Source organism: Macrobrachium rosenbergii, chromosome 47 (assembly GCF_040412425.1).
Source record: "Macrobrachium rosenbergii isolate ZJJX-2024 chromosome 47, ASM4041242v1, whole genome shotgun sequence".
Classification (NCBI taxonomy): Eukaryota; Metazoa; Arthropoda; class Malacostraca; order Decapoda; family Palaemonidae; genus Macrobrachium; species Macrobrachium rosenbergii.
Window position 1 is genome coordinate 44694237 of NC_089787.1, and position 24813 is coordinate 44719049.

The 24813-nt window shown below is 36.4% G+C and overlaps 1 protein-coding gene across 6 annotated transcripts in view; it reads right to left on the reverse strand.

Annotated features, from left to right (window-relative positions):
* Positions 1-1358: 1358 nt before the first annotated feature.
* LOC136830820 (serine-arginine protein 55-like) overlaps positions 1359-24813 on the reverse strand; it is a 193762-nt gene continuing 170307 nt past the window's right edge. For all 6 annotated transcript variants that reach the window (XM_067090769.1, XM_067090771.1, XM_067090773.1 and 3 more), the window contains 4 exons: positions 24139-24318; positions 23900-23965; positions 3196-3288; positions 1359-2830 (listed from right to left, as the gene is read on the reverse strand). In XM_067090769.1, the coding sequence (XP_066946870.1) occupies positions 2734-2830; positions 3196-3288; positions 23900-23965; positions 24139-24318 (436 nt within the window). In that variant the 3' untranslated portion in view covers positions 1359-2733. The remainder of the gene's footprint in view (positions 2831-3195; positions 3289-23899; positions 23966-24138; positions 24319-24813) is intronic.

The following is a 24813-nucleotide window of genomic DNA, read 5'->3' on the forward strand; positions in this document are numbered from 1 at the left end:
TTTCAACATATTTATACTAAACAATACAGTTTGAAATATTAAGCATTTTCCTGATTACAACAACCCAGTGATGTATGCTGTAAGCCATGTAGAGAATAGTCCCTTATCTGATAACTGGTTTGAATTTTTTAATTGAAATTATTATTATTCATAAGATAAACACCTATTCATATAGAACACACCTATGGGGGCCACTGATTTGAAATTCAAGTTTCCAAAAAGTATGGTATTCATTTGAAAGAATGGAGACTGAATACTGCAAAAACCATAACACTTTATGAACTTCCTTACCTGTAAAATACAAATGAGACTGACACTATGTATCTCAAAGCTATCTTAGGCAGCCAACTGGACCACAACCAGACAGAATCATCATGCATCCACAAGGATAAGTTAAGTACAGATATCTACATCCTAATCTAAGGCCTAGCAAGATTCCTAAGACCATGACGCACCTGGTTTTCAGGTAAAAATCTAGTAATGTACATAAGATAGCAGCAGGAAGAAAACAAATGGTCAAGACTAAAAATCATGGCAAATCAACAATAAATAAAGACCTAGGCCCTATGGGAATTCAGGCATAGACTGAATAAGATACATTGTGGATAACTCATTTTCTAAACCTGATAAAAATATTACCAAGATGACTACAAATCATATAAAAGGTTACTTGGAACCGATTATCTTTGTGGAGTCATACAAGGAAAATGCTTTTATTTAAAATGGGTAAAGTAAAAAAAAAAATCTATGAGAACTACAATACACTCACAGGGGTCAGACTTGAAGGATGAAAAGAACCACATTTTAGGGTATCCAACAGATATATGATAATGCATGCAACTTTGTAACTGTGACTACAATAATAATATTCATGAAAATTAAGTTACATTATAAAAATGTATAAAAACATAGTCTAAGGCCAAAATGCTAAAGAATTTACAAGAAAACATTTTCCAATTATTAAACTAAATACTCCCTTTCATAAATAGAAAAAAGTTCATGTCGTTTAACACAAAGCAAGATAGCGGCAAATGGGTATCTGTTATCCAGCTACAATGACACTCACAAGTAAACATTACTTCTGTTCAGTTTTGGTCAGAAAGGCACAAGTCAGAGCAGATGATAAGATCAGGATCTCTATGAAAAAAATATATTTAAAAAAAAAAAAATCCTTTACATAAAAAAAAGGGATTTGTCCAAATTCTATCCCCCATGACATTACAATCTAAGTACAGTAGTTTTCAAGAACATAAGTACAACAGTTCTGAGTGTTCTGTTTCTTGACAAGAGACATTAATAATAAAAACAAAATAATAAGAGGCTAACATCATTATAAAATGGTGAATAAATAACATACATTCTCCATGAACCATTTATTACTGTGACAAAAATTTCAAGAAAAAAATATTAACATTACCCACCCAGACAGTAAAATTGTGAAACTTTCATTCTGTAGTAGTAACAATAGTTGAGAAGAGGCGAAAAGCCTTTACAAAAATCATATTGAAATAGTTCCTAGTTTCCTTGAGACAAAAGTTGACTACCTTACAAATGACAATAAAAGGGGCCCATCAGTCTATATAAACAAGAGTATAAAGAATACAATATACACATGCTTATTTGGTTATCTGAAAATCACACACTATCCAACTTCCAGCTGTACACTTCAATCATGAATGAAAATAGACTCTCGACCATTTATCACACCTTTTTTTTCCCTTTTTGTTTTTTTTATTAAATGTTCAACAGCACACCTCCACCTCAAAATTATATTCAATCATGCCTCAATACAGCAATAAGCAATCATTTTGGCAACTAACTAAGGGTACTTAAACCTGGACAAAAGCTACAATGTAATGTATTCTCTTAACATTATGAAAACATGACTGATAACTGATTGGAAAAAAAAAAGCAGACTTCATTTGTACCAATATAAACAACATGGTATACAGTATAGAGAACTGTGTGCAATTAATATACCACATTTATACACAAATTCAAAAAATAAAAACTGCAAAAAGCCTGTTATTTCTAAATGTGTGTCTTTAAGCCATATTAATGTGTAAAGTATCAGATATCCACAAAATGCATTACAGAACCTGTGGCTCATAAAACTATTAAACTAAATTTTTGAGTCAGAAGCCTAAAGTATTTACAACTAACATACTTTAGCCTTAACTATTCTGGGTAATCTGTTCAAGTTATATAATCAATGACCAAAGTAAGTAGGTAAAAGCATAAACTTTTCCTTGAAAATATTGTTCTACAATCTTGAAAGCTCATCTACTTCTACAACATTTTATTAAGGTTCATCACCAATATGGCATTTTAATTTTGGAACACTAAAAAATGATGTACTTTAATTTATTCCACAGTTGCAACCTTGACTTCTCATGATAAAAATAGTGATCAGTGCCTTGGCTTCTCAAATAAAATGGAGGGATAATAATGCCCAAAGCTTTTGTTACATCCCAATATACTCAAAGTAAACATTAAATGCCCTTCATTATTAAACAGCACAACCTTCAGCAAACAAAACCCCTGTACTTAAGCACAACCCACAGCAACATATTTAACAAATGAAAGATGCCCTTCCAAAATGTGAGAACCTTCTCAACCACTTAATCCTACTGAATTCCTACATTAAAATAACTTTATACTGAATCATGATTTTATTTTCTTATTTCTCTTTCTACCCATACCTATTGATCAAAGACATATAATCCTACTAAACTAATTGTCTTCAGCATCCCCATTCGGAGTTCGTGAACGGGATCTGCTGTAGCTTTTTTCCCTGTCTGGTGACCTGCTACGGCTCCTTGAGTGGGACCTAAAGAAGAGAAAGTAAAGTAGGGGATAACTAATGCCTTATTCAAGTACAGATAATACCTCAACTGGGCATGTGATACATTATTTTTTAAAAATAAATGTTATTAGAAAAGATATTGAAAGCCAACAGTGACCTTCTAGTAACTGGAAATCAACTGGTAACTTTCTTAAAATACAGTAGTACAGTACATGTAGCTATAAAAAAATTATGATATGGTACAATACTTAACTGTAAACGATACCAAAAAACATATAAACACCCCTTCTAAACCTCACAATACCTGCCATTACTGCTAAATGTGAAAAAAAAAAAAATCCAGCAACCGTGAGGTAAATTAAAAAAATAAATACATTGTAACAGCTTACCTTGACTTAGACTTTTCCTTAGACTGGGATCGAGAACGAGGAGATCTGGATCTAGATCTTGATTTAGAATGAGACTTCTTCTCACGTTTTTCTCTGTCAATTTCACACAAATCATGCATTGTATTAGTATTAAATTTAATGAAATGCCAAATCAAAAAATAAAATCTTCAAATCAAAGGCAAACCTCAAAAAATTATGCTTTTGACATACTGTAAGTGGAAATATTAGTTAAAGTTCACAGACCAATGTACTATTCTATTTGCATTCTACAGTTCATACCTGTACTTCATGCACAATTATTAGCATCAATTCCTCAAGATTTAACAGTTTTTCTTATGTAACAGTAAACTTATTAAGTAATCCAAGCAAGCTTGTTTCATCTTCTCTATATATCTAAGAAAAATTATCTGCTTTTGGTAAACTTGAAATTTCCACGTGAATCACCCTAAATTTGGAACAAATTATTTATAAAATGATCAGGCCATCTTCACTACTCCATGATTATCCAAAATACTTATTCTATAAAATGCCTTAAAATCAGAAACATCCTCCACAAACTCCTCTTTTTTGTTTTTAAGTGTATAACCAGCTGGATGATTTTACAAAAGGAGCTGCCTTAAGATTTTAATTAAACATATAAGACTGCCTAAAAATGATATCTTGCTTGAAAATAATCAACAAATGACAGGAGAGAATAATAGTTCTTTCTGGAAGTTGGTTGACCATCACTTTTTAAAAATCATAAGTAACCTTTGACACTCGTCTCATAGACGCGGACAAAGAATGACGTAAAATATGTAGACAGCAATTCCAACTAAGAAACTCAACCAATGTCTCATAGGACTATATTCCAAAACACTGTCTCAGGTCACTGGATTAAGGGGAGTGTCAATGCCATAAAGCCCCATTATTAAGTAAATGACTGTTTCTACCTTATGACTGAAGGGATTTGCTTCAAATTTTTATTACTTATTCTACAACTAATAATAAAAAATCTCCTGTGGAGAAATATAGAAATCTGGCTTCTAAGTTCATTTGTTTTGCAGTTGAAAAGAATCATGAAGTCACTTTTCAAAATTAATATGTAAAATTAAAAGTTGCACAGAAATGAGATTTTCCCAACGAGAAAATACAGATAGCTATACTATACTACACTCTTTGGAAGTTTCATTGAATTTGGTTCAGTCTTCTTGGAGAAATAAGTTTTTAGTTTTGAAAAAAGTAAGCTTTACGAAAACAGCAAAAGAAAAATATTCTTCGACTTTCAAAAATCCTGAGAGAATCTGGACATCTAGAGCAAGTTATCCCTATATCATTATAACCCTCTCTAGCACTCCCGTAGAGAGGATGGGATATTCTAGTGGGTGACAATCATTTTTGAATAAATTTTTTTCACACTTGATTTATATGCTTTTTTATAATTTGTCATTCACAGTGCCATACAAGCGACGAACAAAATGGTCCATGAATCATCGACGAACAAAATGGTCCATGAATCATCGACGAACAAAATGGTCCATGAATCATTCTCTACATTTTTTTACATAATGACATTTCTAGATTTGTTTATTTACCCATAAAAAAGTCCAAAACAGTGTATAAATTACTTGATCCTATTGCGAATTATCCATACAAATCTTTTTACAAGTCTTTTTTACAATTTGTGGTTCACAATGTCATACATGTAATGAACAAAATTGTCAAAAAACCACTAAAAAAATTTTTTTTTTGCATTATTACTTGAGGATATGTTTATTTAGACATAAAACAGTTGAAAACTGTTAATAATCAAAATTCAATAATTCCTCAAATTCTGGCAGTTGGCACACTCCTCAAAAATAAAACTTAATTCTATTAAAAACAATTGTTCATATGCTGAAAACCCTGTAAGATTATATTACAGTAGCAAGCTAATTAATTCTGTTTATACTAAACAATCTTTAAGATACCATAAGAGTTGAGGAGTATGTGAAGAACAAGCATCTCACATTTAAGCTGACTGACCTGAGATAAAGTCTACAATCAGCATATATCAGTGATGCACATATGCAACCAAGTATGCGCCACTATTGTAACATGTGAGAATACGGTGGACAAAATGCTCCACTTACTATAAATTTGTACTTTAGGAACAACACTCCTTATGGGAACAGATGCATAAGGTTGAAACAATGACACTTCTTGCCATTTATTTGTCCAATAGTAATCCTTCAATTATCCATATTAATAGAGCCAAGGGTCTGTTGGATAATGGCGAAATCTGAATAATTGGGTGTTCAAGGGCAACTCTGTACCCTTCCTTACCTAACCATGTCAATACCACATAACTGTCAACACTCAGTATGCTTATAAACAACCACCATCACACTTCAAACCAAAAACTTTATGCAAAAGGCAATTATCGACCTTTTTTCTCTATATTTGTAACAAAATATACTGCATAAATACTTTGATAATGATGCAACCCCTTCTTTTTCTCTCTCTAGTAATGTATTTTTATACAGTAACTTCCTTATCAATCATTATCATACGGGCTTGATGGCAGGCACTATGCTGCTTGGAACCCAGCGCTGCCCATCATGTTTGCCCTACCCTCCAGATCCCCTACTTACCCTGCCCCAACCTGTGGCAAACAGGTTTGCAGTAGGAAGGTGGATGTGTCATGCCTTCCCTACCCTCCCGATCCCCTACCTACCCTGCCCCCACCCAGGGCGGACAAACAGGTTTGCAGGAGGAGGGTGGATTTGTCATGTCTCGCCTACCCTACCACAATCCCCTACCTACCCAGCCCAACCCAGGCCGGACAATCAAGAAAGATCCACTCATTTTTTATTATTATAGTTTGTATTTCCATAAACTAAATAAAAACGTGTAGGCTATGTGTGAACTACAGACCTAGGCTAGCCTAGGTGTTACACTCATGGTATCCACTTTTAAATGTCAAATAGGCTATTACAGCAGTATTGAAGATAAAGGTCATAGTGCTGAAACTGTTATTTCACTTAGAGAATCCATTTATACTGTATTATTGATATACAGTAATACCCTGAACTGTGCAACTCGAGTTGCTCGAATTCACAGACACGCGAATATTTCATTGGAACTTAACTAATTGTCATACATGAGTTTTTCACAGACATGCGAACATTTGCAAATACTGAGAAACCCTGCAAAAGTGTTTGTTTAATTTTTTATGTAATTTATAAGTTTTCAAGCTTTATGTGTAAATTAAATAACAAAAGTAATAATTTAAAGTCTCTCTCTCTCTCTCTCTCTCTCTCTCTCTCTCTCTCTCTCTCTCTCTCTCTCTCTCTCTCTCTCTCTCTCTCTCTCTCTCTCTCTTATTGAGATGAGACAATTTTTATGGTACATGTATGTTGATTTGTCTTGTCCAATAAATAAATCTTTACCTAATAATAAGTAACAATTTTCAAATATTAATAAGATTAAATAATAATAATAATAATAATAATAATAATAATAATAATATAATAATAATAATAATAATATAAATGTATGTGATACATATTTTAAGCATACAAATATCTTTCCCTCATCTTTTGTAACTCACTGAAGAAGCTTGACAGCAAAGCTGAGAGACATGTCAATTTAACATGACAAGAAGGGGGAGTGTTGCTGATAAGCAGGTTAAAGATTTCTCTCAGCAGGTTAAAGATTTCTCTCTGTAATAATTCATAAAAAATTTCACTCATATTACTGTTTCTCTGTAGTCTTTACCTGTACAGTAGATAATTTTAAATTGATATAATTTTACCAGTACCATCTACAATCTGTAAATGCCCCATTCTAAAACATGAGAGACAGCGCATTTCAAAGCAAAGAGACAGAATAAAGTAGTTTTTAAAAACGAGGTTAAGAAAACTTCTAAAAATACATCGGTCGAATGGGGAGAGAGAGAAATAGCTTACTAATCTTCACACTCTATATTTTTTTGTCAACCATTCATTTCTTTTTTTAAGGGTAATGTATTAACCCTTAAACGCCAAGCCTCTATTTACAAAAGTGTCTGCCGTATGCCAGTGGCGTTCGGGAGTTAGTGCCGAAGCAGAAAAAAAAGTTTCTTTTAAAAAATCACAGCACGCTTAGTTTTTAAGATTAGAGTTCATTTTTGGCTCCTTTTTTTCTCATTGCCTGAAGTTTAGTCTGCAACCATCAGAAATGAAAAAAAATATTATCATCATATATAAATATTGGAATATATGACAGCGCAAAAAAAAATTTCATATATAATTGTATACAAATCGCGCTGTGAGCAAAACAGTCAAAGCTAATGAGTTATTTTTTTTCGTATTGTACACTAAATTGCGATGATTTTGGTATATAACAAATTGTAAAACCATCAAAGCAACACAGAGAAAATATTATCACAAAATAATGCATGAATTCGTAACGCGAGGACGTAAAAAAAGTTTTTTTCAAAAATTCACCATAAATCGAAATATTGTGCTAGAGACTTCCCGTTTGTTGCAAAATGAAGCTAATTGATTGAATATTACTAGACTGTAAGTGTTTTAGCTTACAACTGCAGTTTTTGACCATTTCAGTCGAGTTAGTGTTGACCGAAGGTTGAATTTTTTCTATTTATCGTGATTTATACAGGCAGTCCCCGGTTATCGGCGGGGTCCCGTTTCCGAGGGTGTGATGATAACCGAAAATCGCCGCTAACCAAAAATTGGAGATTTTGGTGCTTTTCGGCGATTTTTGGGGGTTATCGGCGCCGAAAAGCGCCGATTTTCAGTTATCGGTGCCTCTATTAGGTATGTATCGGCGCCAATACCCAATTATCGGTGCCGATAAGCGGAAATCGGCAATTTTCGGCGCCGAAAATTGCTGATTTTCGTCACTAGACAAGCACCATAAAACTGGATGGCTGTTAACCGAGCCCGCCGTTAACCGGGGACTGCCTGTGTGAAAATATTTCAAAACTCATAAAAGCTACAACCATGAGTTATTTTTTGTTGTATTCTACATGAAATTGCGCACAGTTTCATGTATAACACTGTATGTAACACCTAATAGAAAACGGTGCGAAAATTACGACAAGGTGACTAAAGAAATTCTGAGATTTTCAGCAGAGTTACCTAGCACGGAGGTAAGGAAAAAGATTTTTTTAAAAATTCACCATAAATCGAAATATTGTGCTAAAGACTTCCCGTTTGTTGCAAAATGTAGGTAAATGATTGAATGTTACTAGAATGTAAGAGTTTTAGCTTACAATTGCATTTTTCAACCATTTCGGTCGAGTCCAAGTTGACTGTAGGTTGAAATTTTGGCACATCGTGATTTATATGAAAATATTTCAAAACTGATAAAAGCTACAACCATGAGTTATTTTTTGTTGTATTCTACATGAAATTGCACACATTTTCATATATAACACTTTATGTAACGCCTAATAGAAAACTGTGCAAAAATTATGACAAAGTGACTAAAGAATTTCTGAGATTTTCAGCAGAGTTAGGGCGGACGTAAGGAAAAAGTTTTTTTCAAAAATTCACCATAAATCGAAATATTGTGCTGGAGACTTCCAGTTTGTTGCAAAATGAAGGTAAATGATTGAATATTACTAGAATGTAAGAGTTTTAGCTTACAATTGCATTTTTCAACCATTTCGGTCGAGTCAAAGTTGACCAAGGTTGAAATTTTGCACTTATCGTGATTTAAATGAAAATATGTCACATTTGATAAAAGCTACAACCATGAGTTATTTTTTGTTGTATTCTACATGAAATTGTGCACATTTTTCATATAAAACTTTATGTAACTGCTAATAAAAAACAGTGCAAAAATTACGACAAAGTGACTAAAGAATTTCTGAGATTTTCAGCAGAGTTAGGGCGGACGTAAGGAGGAAAAAGTTTTTTTCAAAAATTCACCATAAATTGAAATATTGTGCTAGAGACTTCCCGTTTGTTGCAAAATGAAGGTAAATGATTGAATATTACTAGAATGTAAGAGTTTTAGCTTACAATTGCATTTTTCGACCATTTCGATCGAGTCAAAGTTGACCAAAGGTTGAAATTTTGGCACTTATCGTGATTTATATGAAAATATGTCACATTTGATAAAAGCTACAACCATGAGTTATTTTTTGTTGTATTCTACATGAAATTGTGCACATTTTTCATACATAAAACTTTATGTAACTGCTAATAGAAAACAGTGCAAAAATTACGACAGAGTGACTAAAGAATTTGTGAGATTTTCAGCAGAGTTAGGGCAGACGTATGGAGGAAAAAGTTTTTTTCAAAAATTCACCATAAATCGAATTATTGTGCTAGAGACTTCTCGTTTGTTGCAAAATGAAGGTAAATGATTGAATATTACTAGAATGTAAGAGTTTTAGCTAACAATTGCATTTTTCGACCATTTCGGTCGAGTCAATGTTGACCGAAGGTTGAAATTTTGGCACTTATCGTGATTTATATGAAAATATGTCACATTTGATAAAAGCTACAACCATGAGTTATTTTTTGTTGTATTCTACATGAAATTGTGCACATTTTCATATATAAAACTTTATGTAAAGGCTAATAGAAAACGGTGCAAAAATGACGACAAAGTGACTAAAGAATTTCTGAGATTTTCAGCAGAGTTAGTTGATGCTTTCTTTTGGGATAAGAAAGAAATTACAAGATGCGCAGCTGGGTCACGCTTGTAAACAAAACAACAGCGTGATCCGTGAACTCCCAGCATCTCTCAAGGGGCGTGATTTAAAATTTTTTGCAAACGAGGCCTATAAGTATTTTTCCGCGAATATTTAAAAAAACGTTTTGTAGTTGACGTATTTTATGTCCACTTGGCACCCGACAGACAATTTCTGTCAATGTAAAATACGTCCAGTCGCCGTTTAAGGGTTAAGCTAACTTTTAAATGAAATTACAGTAACTTTAATTTCATTTAAAAGTTAACTTAATTTGGGAGCATGATTAGGGTCATATTTAGTATTTAAAGTTTAGAAATAAGCATTTATTAGCATTTTTTGAGACTGTGCAAAACCTAGGCGAAAATTCACCCAGCGCAAGGGGTGCTGGAACCTAACCTTGCGTAAGTTTGGGGTATGACTATTTCTTCTTCAAGATATATTTAAAGGTGTCAAATTTAAGCCAATCTTCTCTACACCCTCGTTTTATTATTTCACTTACACTACTAGGTGGTTTGGTGTAGAGCAACATGGTATACAATTCACTCCATTGCAGCTGTTCACTCTCCAATGATCTTATGCAGCATTCAAATTGTGCTCTAAAACCTTGTAGTGATTCTGCATTTGCCTTTGGACTCTCAGTTTGGAAGAGTTTTCTAACTAAACACAACTTGATTTCATCTTTTCTGCCATAGGTTTCTTTTAACACGTTCACTGCTTGTATATATTTATCTCCTTTCTTTTAATTTAAAACCAGATATCAGTTCCAGAGCCTCACCTTCCAACAGGCCCTTCAAATAAGAAAACTTCTGTATTTTCTCAAAATGAGTATGCTGGTGTACTGATACTTAATAAAGTTTCCAAAATTAATTCCATTCCGATACACCACCATCAAAATGTTTGAGGTCTAATTTAGGTAACTTTACACTAGCTTTAACATGCAATATCGGTGCACTAGGTTCACCTTACAGCTAGAAGACTCGTGATGAAGGAGTTTAGTCTATGAATTTCAGTGCCTACCTTCAGGCTATATTCAGCTTGAGTCATGATTTTGTCAGGCTGTCCTCCAGGATCCATTAGATCCAATATTTCATTATCCAATTCCTGGATTTTCTGCAAATGTTCCTTCAAGGAGTCTCAAAGAAGAAATACTACTGATATCACCTGCATCAATAGTGGTTTCAACCTTTTTTGACCAGTTAGTTATCACAGACTTAAATTCCCCCCCCCCTCCTCTTTTCATTCTTCCAGGTCAGACATCTTAGCCTATAATTTACCCACACCAAATATAAGTTCTTAATACTAAGAGAGTATGCAAACTGCCAGCTCCAAAAAATTTGTATACAGGCAGTCCCTTGTTATCAAGGTGGGGTGGGGGGTCCCCCCATTCTGAGGGTGTGATGATAACTGAAATTCATTGGGGCTTATCAGCGCCAAAAAGCACCAATTTTCGGCGCCTCTGTTAGGTATGTATCAGCACCAATACCCAATTATTGGTGCCGATAAGCAGAAATCGCAGATTTTCGGCGCCAAATATTGCTGATATCGTCGCTAGACAAGTGCCGTAAAACCAGATCGCCATTAACCAGGGACTGGCTGTACTGCACTAGCAAATATAATATTCAGAAGCTGGCTATACCTCTTCAAATTAATCAATTGTAGATCACCACCGTTTACATTATTTATATGTGCCCTCAACTATACACATACATATACAATTTGTGACACAGGGTTTTATTTCAAATTAAATTTCACCTAATTATCTTATCCATTCCAGGCTAGGCTAACACAACTAATTCTAAAATGGCCGCCACCATCAACTGGTCATGTTTTTATCCTTGTCACCAAGCAACAAAAGAATCCTTAAAAGTACATAAACTCTAACTATACAGATCACTGCTATAACCACCAATCACTGTGATCCTGGTCACAGCACCAATTTATTCTGACTCATTCAGAACAAGTAGAGCATTTCAAATCATAAGTGTAATTGTATAGCCTAAACGGTTTGAAACATACTAACCTAATTGTAGCCTAAGTCTTATACTATGAAACCCAGGTTACTTCACTCACATGCCACTCCAAATTGCACTTAAAACACTGCATTGTGTTGCTATATGAATCTAAGACATAAGCGATATAAACAATGTTAGTTCAAATGGTGCATTCAATATTCCTAGCTTGAATTTGAATGAGACTGGCCATGAGCACAATCTCTACTTCGTAACCCTCACTCAAAGCACACCTCAAGAAATTCTCCTTACATTTAGATATGCATATCTCCTAAAGGAAATCTCCTAAATGAACTTTATGATGAAAGGGAATACTTAAGTGGATTGGAGGCACAGACAACTATGGTTGCATTCCCTTTTCTTGAGTCCCTATTAGACAGAACTACACTGCACCAACACTGTGACGAGACTGGTCTCACGATTGTTGCAGACCAACACCAAATGTTCGACTAACTACCGGACAAACAACTGATGCCGATAGTTAAGCACTATTACATGTATACTTGCAATTACTGTAAATACACAAAACAGCCAAAACAATGCTTTTCATTACTAAATACAAACTACAAACACAACAAAACATATCTTTCTTCTACATAATACGCATTTCCACTTTACGTAAATTTTTAAAGAATATATAAAACTATACCACAACTTGCGGAAAAGCACAATCTCTCTTGTCGAAGTTTCGACAGTATATAACTTGGGGAGACATAGAACAACCAAGTGAAGCCTTTTTTATAAATTTTTTTTTTTTTTATTTTTTCCTTATGATGGATTTTTTATAACCAAATTGAAAAAATTCACATCTCGCAAAAAACGTACTTTTAGAAAAAAAACTCCATTTTATTTAAGGTCTATATATGGTAGTAATCCCAGGTCTTGATATCAATTATCAAGGGAGGAGATAGAATTTGAAAAATGCTTATTTTAGGATAAATCGCGCTGCTGTCTCAAAACCAAAGGTCAGCTGCAAAAATTATATGTGGTTTACTGTAGTGATGTCCCAAGTCGCCTTATTAAATGGTATGAATGTCAGAGCCATGTCATTGAAAAACAGCATTGGCCAGACGCCCCCCTTAAATTCTTGGAAAGTCTTCCCAATCTCTTCCAGCCTGCAACAGACGAGATAGTAGGAACTGCCTCCCTTTGCCCCTGGGGGGGGGGGGATTGCTACCCCCGACCAAACGGAGGAAGTCCTCGAGAGATCATGATCAGCCCCCTCCCTCCCACGCAAACTACCCATTGCCGAAGCAACGGGAATGCGGGGTAGTGACCTCTCCCCTAGAAGAGGTAGCAGCATTGGGAAGTTGCATTGGAAGAAACAAGGAGCTACCAGGCAGCCCTCCTCAATTTCATCTTCCCAGCCAACCGCACCCACTGCTCCACAGACCAATTCTGACACTCAACACAAAGATCAGTAATAGAACGCACGTTTGTGACATTTTGTGCATATGGTGTGAGGGTCTACCTTGATGGTTGAGAGGAGAGTTGTATTGCTGCTTTCCCACACCAGGGCCAAGGGCCAACACAGGGTTTAGGCATAATTCATATAAGATAAAGCCAAGAAAATAAGCACAGATATAAACACTATAACACAAGGCACAACATAAGAAAAACCAGGAATGAAGTGCAAGAGAACAACCAGCAAACATTCAGGCTGAGGAAGGCAAGGAATGCATCTGCTCTGGACAAAGGCTATAAGGCAAGTTGGTGCGTAACTCAGTGAAGGGAGGTGGTGAAGGTACATCTCGTCCCTCCCACCAGTAGTTGAACTACTGAAGAACCTTTAGTGTATTAGCCTCCTCCAGCTTGCGCTGAAGGAACGTCTCAAGTAAAGACCAACAGTTTGTATTCATGTACGAACAATTCTATGTTTTCGAAACCTTTCCCACTGAAGAGAAGACCAATTAGCACACTCCTCACAAAGGAAAGAATGAACAAAAGTTTGTCCCCTACAAAAAAGAAGTATGTTTTATGGGTCTACCAAGGTGGGAGACAAGAACTGACCCATTGGGTGTCCAAATACCCAACACTGACATTGCTCATGTTTTGCCCAGTGAAAAATAAGGCAACAAAAACTCTCATGAAAACAAAAACAACAGAAAACACACCATTCTAAAAGTAAAAATACAAAAGTAATGGGCTCCTCATTTCTTAATGGACGATTCACGAACACAAGCTGAAGACTTCACAAAAGGTGATGGTTTGTATCACCATACGAATGAAGTTGTTGTAAAACACCACTTTCACCCCAATTAATGAAATAACTGTTCCTATTCACTAAAATGGGCTCAGTTTGCTTACGTGTTTTGAGTAATTATTAGGGTCTTACTGCAGTTTCACCATTATTATTATTTCATTAAACTGAATGGCTGTCTGAATGATGTTGAGTTTGTATTGCAGTTTCTCAATCTCTTGAATGAGTTTCTTTGTAGCAAAGGTAAATTATATAACAGCTGTCCAAAGTTCATCCATTCCTTGATGTTTTGGTAGTATTCTCTACCATTTGCTGAAGGGCAAATAAAGTCAAGGTACAATTATGCCATACTTGTGGGTTTACATAGTTTTTAGGTGATTTTTTTATTGGCTGCCAAATCCAGGGGGTGGAGCCCTTCCTATTGGCTAGGAGCGGAATGCTCATCCGGGAGATTCTGGCTGACCAAAATCAAGCACCGGTGCTGGGTCCCAGAGTTCTGGTCTTAGGGCGTGCTGCCTGAAGTAGCAAGTGGGGCATGCTTTGCTGTTCTCCTGGTGGTGGAAGGGATAAGAAGGGTCTCCTGGGTCAAGTTCTGCAATGGTCTTCCATCACATGATGGCAAGGGCCTCCTTACATTGGAGGTGGTGATGGTCATTGTTGCCATCAAGGATTTTTTTGTGCTCCTTACAATCTGCTGCCGTTGGGGGCACTCCCATGTTCCCTCATGTAGTGGTGGTATACTACCCCTTTGTGTAGGAGTCAAGTTGTAGTCATACCAATGTACAAAAGGCACCATCCATTCTCAGGATACGTTATCTGGTAAACCACTCCTCTCCTTTTCGTGGGACCATCACTAGTGACGAAGTTGTTCCTCATGAGGTACTGGGCAGTCTTCCAATCCTTGTAGTAGATTGTAAAAAGTTGACTTTTTCATCTGCATCTGTGGGTTTTACATGGGCATCGATGATGTTCTTCAGGGCTACCTTGTCTTTCTTACAATTGGTTTTCATGTAGGCCCTATAAAACAGTCTAATGGTCTTCTCGCTCTCAGATGATAATGAAGATGATACAGAAATAAGAGATAAATAGTGAATATTTATCAGACATACATATTGATGAAGCCGATATTGTGCAGGCTATCAATGAAATTAAAAATGGATCAGCAGCAGGACCTGATGGCATCCCTGCCATCTTGTTAAAGGAAGTAGTTCATTCTATCGCAAAGCCACTCGCAATATTAATAAGACAGTGTAGATAGAGGCAAGATTTATGATGAACATAAATTAGCATATATTTCCCCTATTTTCAAAAATGGATCAAGACTAGAGGCTAGTAATTATAGGCCTGTGAGTCTAACATCACATATTATGAAAGTGTGTGAAAGGGTAATGAAAAAAAATATAATGAAACATTTAATGAAAAATAGTGTGTTTAATATAGGACAACATGGTTTTGTACCCGGAAAAAGTACACAAACCCAACTGTTAGTCCACCATGAAAACATATATAAAAATATGATAAACGAAAAAGATACAGATATGGTTTACCTAGACTTTGCAAAAGCTTTTGACAAGGTAGACCATAATATATTAGCAAAAAAACATTAGAAAACATAATATTGTGGACAAAGTAGGAAGATGGATAAAAGAATTTTTGCAAAACAGAAAACAGATGATTGCAAATGATGAGAAATCGGATGAAGCTAAGGTAATATTCGGTGTGCCACAAGGTACGGTGTTAGCTGCATTGCTGTTTGTTGATTGCAGACATAGACAGTAATTTTAAGGACTTGGTAGTGAGAAGTTTCACCGATGACACAAGAATAAGTAGAGAAATCACTTGTGATGAAGATAGGAACTCGCTACAAAGAGACCTAAACAAAATATATGAATGGGCCGAAGCAAATAGGATGGTATTTGTGTGATGTTGAATAGGAATATGCTATGCAATGATCAAATAGCAATACTATTGGCAAAATGCAAAGCAAAGATGGGAATGTTGTTCCAGCACTTCAAAACAAGAAAAGCCGAACACATGATTATGCTTTATAAAACATATGTATGTAGTCCACTTGAATATTGCAATATGATATGGTACCCACACTACCAAAAGGATATTGCACAAATAGTGTGTGTACAAAGGTCATTTACAGTTAGAATAGAAGAAGTTAAGGACCTTGACTACTGGGAAAGACTACAATTCTTAAAATTATATAGTCTCGAAAGGAGAAGAGAACGCTACATGATAATACAGGCATGGAAACAGATAGAAGGAATTACCGAAAATACCATTGAGCTAAAAATATCAGAAAGAGCAGGCAGAGGTAGATTAATAGCGCCCAAAACTATACCAGGAAAACTAAGGAGAGCACACAGGACATTAATCCATGACGCACCAGCATCGATAATACAGCGTCTATTCAATGCATTACCAGCTCATCTGAGGAACATAACAGGAGCAAGCGTAGATGTGTTTAAGAATAAGGTCAACAAATATCTAAGCTGCATCCCAGACCATCCAAAATTGGAAGATGCAAAATATACCGGAAGATGCATTAGCAATTCTCTGGTAGACATCAGAGGACCTGGGGCAACCCGAACGAACTGTAAGGTCTGTAAGGTGAGGTCTGGGGCTGGGTTCTCTGACATTATCACCTGTCAAAGGCATTTCTCATCACCCTGGCAACCCAATGGTATGAATATGTATTGTCTACCAGGGTTTGGGCAATGTGTTTGAGCTAACCAGAAGTTGTATTCCAAAAAGAACAGTGTGAGGTGTATGACAAATGTAGGCGTTCACGACTGAGGATTTGAATTTTTCTGCGCATTCACTACCGCCATTGAGGCAAGAGCCCGATGTTGGTTGGCTTACGGCAGACCTGCATGTGAAAGCCTTGAGGAGTGCTAATGACAAGGATGTTAAAAAAGGGAAGGATGCTATCCACACGTCCCTCACACATTAAGCGGATAACTGATTCCTCCTCAGAAGTGTGCCTGAGTGTCTCCAGTTCACCTTCATAGGCAACATTCACAAGGTGTAAGCGATGTACTGAACATGTATAGCTGGTCTGGGGATCCTACTGAAGAGACAATGCTTGACAACTCTTAAAAGTTGGCAAACAGCACACCAAGAGAACCCTCGGCTACTCTGTTGATCTGGGTCCATATTTTCCCTCACTGATTGATGGATGGGGTTTCCTTAGTGCAGATCTTGAGGATGCGCCGTAGGGATGCCCCTGGAATGTTCAGTGTTGGGGTAGAATCATCTCTGTAGACCCTGTCAAGGATCATCCATACTGTTTCATCTATGGGAATGTTGGTGAAAAGGCTCTCCACATCCAATGATGCGATGATGCCCTAGGATGGTGTGGAGCGAAGCCTTTCAAGAAACTCTACGGATGATGCAACGCATAGTTCTACAGGGGCTACATGAACACCAAGTATATGAAAGACAAGGTAGCCCTGAAGATCATCAATGACGCCCATGTAAAACCCACTGAGGAAGACAAAAAAATGTTGACCTTACAATCTACTACTAGGATCAGAAGACTGCCCAGTATCTCATGTGGAACAGCCCCATCACTAGTGACGATTCCATGAAGAGGAGAAGAATGATTAACCAATTACCATGTCCTGAAAATGGATGCTGCCATTTGTACATTGGTATGCCTACAACTCACTTCTCCAAGAGGATGCCATTCACCTACAAGAAGGGAGCGGTACACCAACACTGTATGAGGGAACACGGCAGTGCCCTCTAACACTAGCAAATCTTAAGGAGTAAGAAAAGAATCCTTCTTGGTGACAATACCCATCGCCACCTCCGATATACGGAGACCCTTAGGAAACCATTGCTGAATGTGACCCAGGAGACCCTTCTCCCTACCACTGTCAAGAGAACAGCAAGGTTCAGCTCACCTGCTACTTCAGGCAGCAAGCCCTAAGAACAGAACTCCCAGGACCCGGCACCAGCCAATCAGTGCCTTCATTTGTCAGCCAGACTCTCTCAGATGAGTTATCCCACTCCCAGCCAACAGGAGCAGCCCCACCCTTCTGCTTTGACAGCCAACAAAAAAATCTGCGCCCCTGGGATAACCCTTCAGCTGTCCACTGATTCAGGCAACACGTCCTATGATCAGAACTCCTGGGACCTGGCACAAGCCAATCAGCACCTTAATCAGTCAACCAGGCTCTCCTGGATGAGTCATTCCACTCCCAGCCGATAGGAGCCCAACCCTTCAGTTACAACAGCCGATCAAAAATTGCCTAAAATTTCTGTAATTATTATGATCATAATTATTCAGAAGATGAACAGTATTCATAAGGAACAAGCCCACAGGGGCTACTGACTTGAAATTCAAGCTTCCAATAAGTATGGTGTTTATTAGGATGTAAGAGGAGGTAAAGGGAAATACAGAAACAGCTCTCACTTATTAGAAAAATATGAAAAATAAATTAATATATTAAACAGGGAAAATTTATTAAAGTGCAAGGAGATTAGTATTAGGGTATAATGCATTGCATCTTCACTTGAAGTTTTGAAGATCCAATTGCACAACATCCTCAGGAAGACTGTTCCACAGTCCAATGGTGTGAGGAATAAGGACCTTTAGGGCTGAGAAGTTTGATAGCAAGGCATATTTACTGCATATTGGTGCAGCTATTCAGCAAATCTGGTTGCTCTCGGCAGGAAAAGGGGATCAGGTATCAACTGTGAATGTGAAAGATCTTCGTTAAAATACAACTTTTGACAACTTGACAAACAAGAGACATCTGTCGATGGTCCAAGCCATGACTGCCAATATTAGGAAACAGAAACCTACTGCCTCGAACCACTCAGATAAATCTCTGGCAGAAAAAGAAATCCATACTGGAGAACAGTATTCTAGTAAAGGAAGGACAAATGATGGAAACAGGTTGCATTGATTTCATCACTTTTATATATCTACAAGGCCTTTCGTACAATACCTAACTTTGAAGCATTTGCCGATACTTTCATTAAATGTTTCTCAAAAGTAAGATATGTCAAAGTTATGCCTAGAATAGTTGAAGCTTCAGACTCATTCAGCAGTCCCATCCACTGGAAGAGGAGGATGGAATGGAAGATGTGTACAAGATCTGCTAATCAACTGTGTTTTAGTGTTACTAGAGTTCAGCCTCATACCCCACCAACTACACCATTCACTAATTCGGTTCATGTCACGACTGAGACTAAGGGCAGTTTTATTTCTCTTTAGTGGAGACCTTGCTACACCCACAAGCGTTGCATCATCAGCATATGAACAATCTTGTTTTCCAGGCCAATACCCATAACACTTGTATACACTAAAAATAACAGTGGACCAAGAACACTACCCTGTGGAACTCCAGACACAACAGGTCTTGGTTCACTCAAGATCCCATCAACATCAACTCGTTGCTGCCTACCTGTTAGGAAATCTTGAAGTATACCTAAAACATATCCACCCACTCCAAGACTCTGAAGTTTATAAGTGCCTTTATTATTATTATTATTATTATTATTATTATTATTATTATTATTATTATTATTATTATTAATTAAGATTATTAATTACTATTATTAATTATTATTATTATTATTATTATTATTATTATTATGAAACCTACTCATATTGGACAGGCCCACAGGGGACACAGACTATAAATTCTAGCTTCCAAAGAATATGGTGTTCATTAGGAAGTAGTAAGTGGAGGTAAAGGGAAATACATAAAGAAGAGATCTCACTTATTAAAAAAGAAAAAAAATAATAAGCTGATAGATAGAAATGTATTAAAATGCAAGGAGAATAGTATTAGGGTAGAAATGGTTTGCATCTTTGCTTGAACTTCTGGAGTTCCAATTGCACGACATCCTCTGGGAGGCTGTTCCACAGTCCAATGGTGTGAGGAATAAAGGACCTCTGGAACCAAGAAGTTCAACAGCTAGGCACATTAACTGCATACTGGTGCTGCTGTTCAGCAAATCTGGTTGCTCTCGGCAGGTAAAGGGGATCAGGGATCAATTGTGAATGTGAAAGATCTTTGTTGAAATACAACTTATGAATAAGAGACAAACAAGACACCATCCGTTGGTTGGCAAAGTCATAACTGCTACTATTAAGAAACAGAAACCTACCGCCAAGAAAAACTATATCTAAAAGAGATAAATCAAAAGCAGCACTAAAATCTACTTAAATTACTCTACACTCAAAACCCTTATCACAATTCTCTTGCAATGGCATGTCAAATTTAAAAGAGCATCACAGGTACCTAACTGCTTCCTATATGCACACTGTCTATCAGCAAACAATCCTATAGATTCCACATGCTTGTATAGTGGCTTAAAAATAAGTTTTTCTGTAACTTTGGCGAGCACAGGGAGTTTAGGTATTGGCCTATGGTTATTACAGTTTGCAGATATGGTATTATTTGGAACACGCACTTTATTATCTAAGTTTGCGCTTATCTGCAAAAATACTACATCGACATAAAAATCTATAGAATCTACTACTCTTGAGAGACAACACTAGAAACTTTTTTAAAAGAACAAAGGGAAAACCATCATGATCTTCCCCACCCCAGCTATCAAGAATGTCATGAATTTTCTTAGCATCCCTAGAGCAAAATGCAAATTTTGTAAAAATATGCCCATACCTAGTTAGAAAATTGTCTGCATAACTTCATGAAGTTCATTAGAAGGAATAATTATCACTGGTTTTTGGGGGTTAAACAACATTTTTAAGTAACAAAGATCCTCTCGGGCCCATTGCATCTCAAGGGTTGGTGATAATTGTGTTTAAAATTAATTTTTAGGGCTATGTCATATATAATAATATTGAGAAGCCTTTGTCTAAGTTATGTTTAACCAATGAATTCCTACAGCACCTCAAATTCTAACAACAAATATCTGCTCTATGCTGGGACATAATTAGTAGCAAGCCCATGAAGTTCTCAAGCATAAAGATGTTGCACTCTTGAAAAAATATTGCCACTGTAAGAACCCTTTTATGCTTTCAAGGGGTAGAGTAAAACAGCTGTGTCATCAATCTAACCAATTCCTGCTATCCACTGAATTTGATCTAAAAGTTTATCCACATGCTGTGTAGAATTACAGCCAATGCTAACTAACAATAAGAGATATCTGCCTGCTGTACATTCATCCTCCTGGAACTGAAGGCTTTGGCTAATTGTATCTTCCATAGGTGGGAGGCAGCGCCATCAGCTCTCTGTAAGCTAAGCTCAAAATAGGTTGCTTGGTTAATAAGATAGATTAACCAGATCAGGAAACAAATTCTTACCTCACACAGAGCTGGCCTTAAGGGTTTGTCCAAGCACAGCCATAAAAGCATTAGACTTTATCTAGTAAAGTAGTTTTGTAAACACTTTATAATTGGGTAAACTGAAAATAGTGAGGCTCCTAATAACTTTTTCAAGGAGAGGTGCTCAATACTTGGCATTTGCTATTCCTAAGATTGAACAAATTACAATTGAAGACCATTAAGCAACAGAGTTAAACAGCTATTTCTGGTTCTCAAAAAATGATCATGATGTAATTAAATACCTTTCTTTGCTTGTGAACTTTTATCTGCCATTAATACCTTTCTTTGCTTGTGAACTTATATCTGCCATAATCTCATGTGCTTTCATTTATTATCAGTTTCATCATTCCAAAAATCCAGACCATGAAGTAGTTTACTAAACTGATATGCACACCAGTAAAATAATTTTCTTCAGGCCAACTAACATGTGGATATTACTGCTGATCCCTTTGTTGACCTCCATGGTATATATCAAATCTGCATAACTGATTGCCAATAATCATCACTGCTTCACCAACTGCAGTACAAATCGGCACACAGTACTACTGAACCTACCATGTGTTAGAGCTCATGTAACACAAGTGTTTATTATAAGTACACTTTCACTTTCAGCATCCAAGGCATTGATCTACAAACCATTGTAGTTTGTATAAATGTAATGTTCACAATTATCATTACTCCATTCTACAATCATGAAATGTGATTGAAAGGTTGTCATGTCATTAACTGCCTTCAAGAGAAAAAGAGAAATTTGGTTGTTTAGGACTATTTTCACATGTGCTTTCCTGTTAACCCTTAAACGCCAAGCGTCTATTTACAAAAGTGTCTCCCGTATGACGGCGGGTTTGAGAGTTAGCGCCGAAGCGGAAAGAAAGTTTTTTTCAAAAATTCACCATAAATTGAAATACTGTGCTAGAGACTTCTCGTTTGTTGCAAAATGAAGTAAAATGATTAAATATTACTAGAATGTAAGAGTTTTAGCTTACAATTGCATTTTTTTACCATTTCAGTCGAGTCAAAGCCGTACAGCACGACGCTCATAAGATGCACCTTGGGTGCTGGGTCCCTCTCCAGCATCCAAGTCTAAAACGTGTCTCACACGCTCACTACCGACAGGCAATACGCGCCTTTCAGAGTCCTGATGACGTTGGGACATCTCTGCGTACTTCCTATTGCGTCACAAACACGCTAACACTTGCACAAGTTCGGCAAAACACGAACGCGTCAAGAAATCGCTCTCTGACAATGTGTCGCTGATGCTTTCTAGTGGGAGAAGATAGAAATTCGCGCATGCGCAGCTGGGTCACGCTTGTAAACAAAGCAACAGCGTGATCCGAGAACTCCCAGCATCCCTCAAGGCGCGTGATTTAAAATTTTTCACAAACTACGCCTATAAGTATTTTTCTGCGAATATTTAAAAAAACTTTTTGTAGTCAACGTATTTTACGTCCACTCAGCACCCGACAGACAATTTTTGTCGACGTAAAATACGTCCAGTCGGCGCTAAAGTGTTAAGCTGAAGTACAAGAAATACAGATAAAAAATGTGGAGAAGAATTGTCTGGTTCTTAACCTTTAAACACCTGTAGAAGGAACGGAATAATAATGGAGTAATCACAAATAGAATTTGATGCTCTTTTGTAATATATAACATACAAGGAATAATATATTTCCTTGGGCAAAACTATGATATCCATATTTCACAAAAGGCCATTGCAGAGAATTCTTTCACTGCGCTATCAAATACTAAATACTTTAATAAGACCATAGAGTTACCCTTCTTATCAAGGCTGGACAAACAGGTTTGCTTTAACTTGAGATCTTATTTGCTCAGAAAAGAGAGAGAGAGAGAGAGAGTTTAAAAGGATTTTGCTGTCATTTGTTGTGGTTTGGAAACTGGTCAAAAACAATGTACTCTTACAGAGTTGTTCTATATTCTGGTATTTGGTCATAAAAATAGTTGAAATTGAATAAAATTGAATCTCTTCTGCAAAAGGAGAAATTCTTACAAGCTGGATAAAAAATCTATAAAATGTGAAAATGTTTTCAGTATCAGAATGACACTATATTTAAAACTCATGCATGATGAGAAAAAGAGAGAGAGAGAGAGAGACTGAGTTACCCATAAGACATAAATATTGATTTGAAGTATATTTCTTGAGTTAAGCTACCTTCACAACTGAACCTACTATCAGAAAACCTACTATCAGAACATCAGAAGTTTTACTTTGTCAGGAGTTTTACTTTGCTCAGCTTTCCATAATTTCTAATTACTTTAAAAAGTACTAGCTGTTTCAAAAGTTTCTTGGAAGGCTGACAAATAACATTACCCAGAAATCTTACTTACCCAGTTTGACCTTAGTTTATATTGTTGATAATTTAAAGGTTATAGCACTACAAAAAGCACTACACAATCATACAAAATAATAGTTTGCATCATGAACACTACCTGATTCTGACTACTCTAATATCAATAACTTTATTCCTAATAAAACATTATTTCAGTGTTACCTTGACTGAGACCTTGACCTGGAGCGTGAACGGGATCGGGACCTTGAGCGGCTTCGAGAGCGGGACCTACAGTGCAAAACATTCCCTTCACTTATATGAAGTAAATATTTAAAAAGTTGGCATCAAGAACCAATCTTTTAGCATTTAAAATTTCTTAATATTCATATTACAAAAATGCATGCTGACCTGAAAACAAAGAATCATGTACAGCATGCAGAGGATACAACTGACATTCTCACCTGGATCGTGAACGTGACCTAGATCTTGAACGAGATCTTGAAGATGATCGAGATCGCGTCCTCCGTGAACGCCGTGAGCTAGAATCATTAATCAGGCGGATACGACGTCCATGCAGCTCCTTCCCATCAAGCTTCTCCAAAGCACCCTTCATATCTGCATACGTAGCAAACTCAACAACACTGAAAACAAAATTTTCAGTTTACAAATATGTTAAGAATCTCTTTCACTGTAAACATGAAGGTTCATAAATGACAAAAATAAAGCAGATGACTCATTTAAAATTATCACTCTTACCTATGGATAACCAATAAACTATTAGTTAGGAACAACTATACTACTTGTAAAAGTCATCATGGTGCCTTAACACATTCTCTAAACAACAGTCACAACAAATGCTGAGAAATATTCATTACCTAAATTGATACAATACTAATGAAAAACTTAGTACATAAAAGGGGCATATAGTATTCAAAAAGTTTGCATGACAGGAAGTGTATTGTGGTGCCATGTGCACATTGTGGGTAAGATATATGGGAAACACATCACTACATACTTACGATAAACATTTTTTTTTACAAACTATTTTAATCATAAATAGCCTTATTCTGTGAGAATGCCTCCTAGCCACACCAACTTAATATATCCTTGAAGAGGATGGCTCAGATGTGCATGAA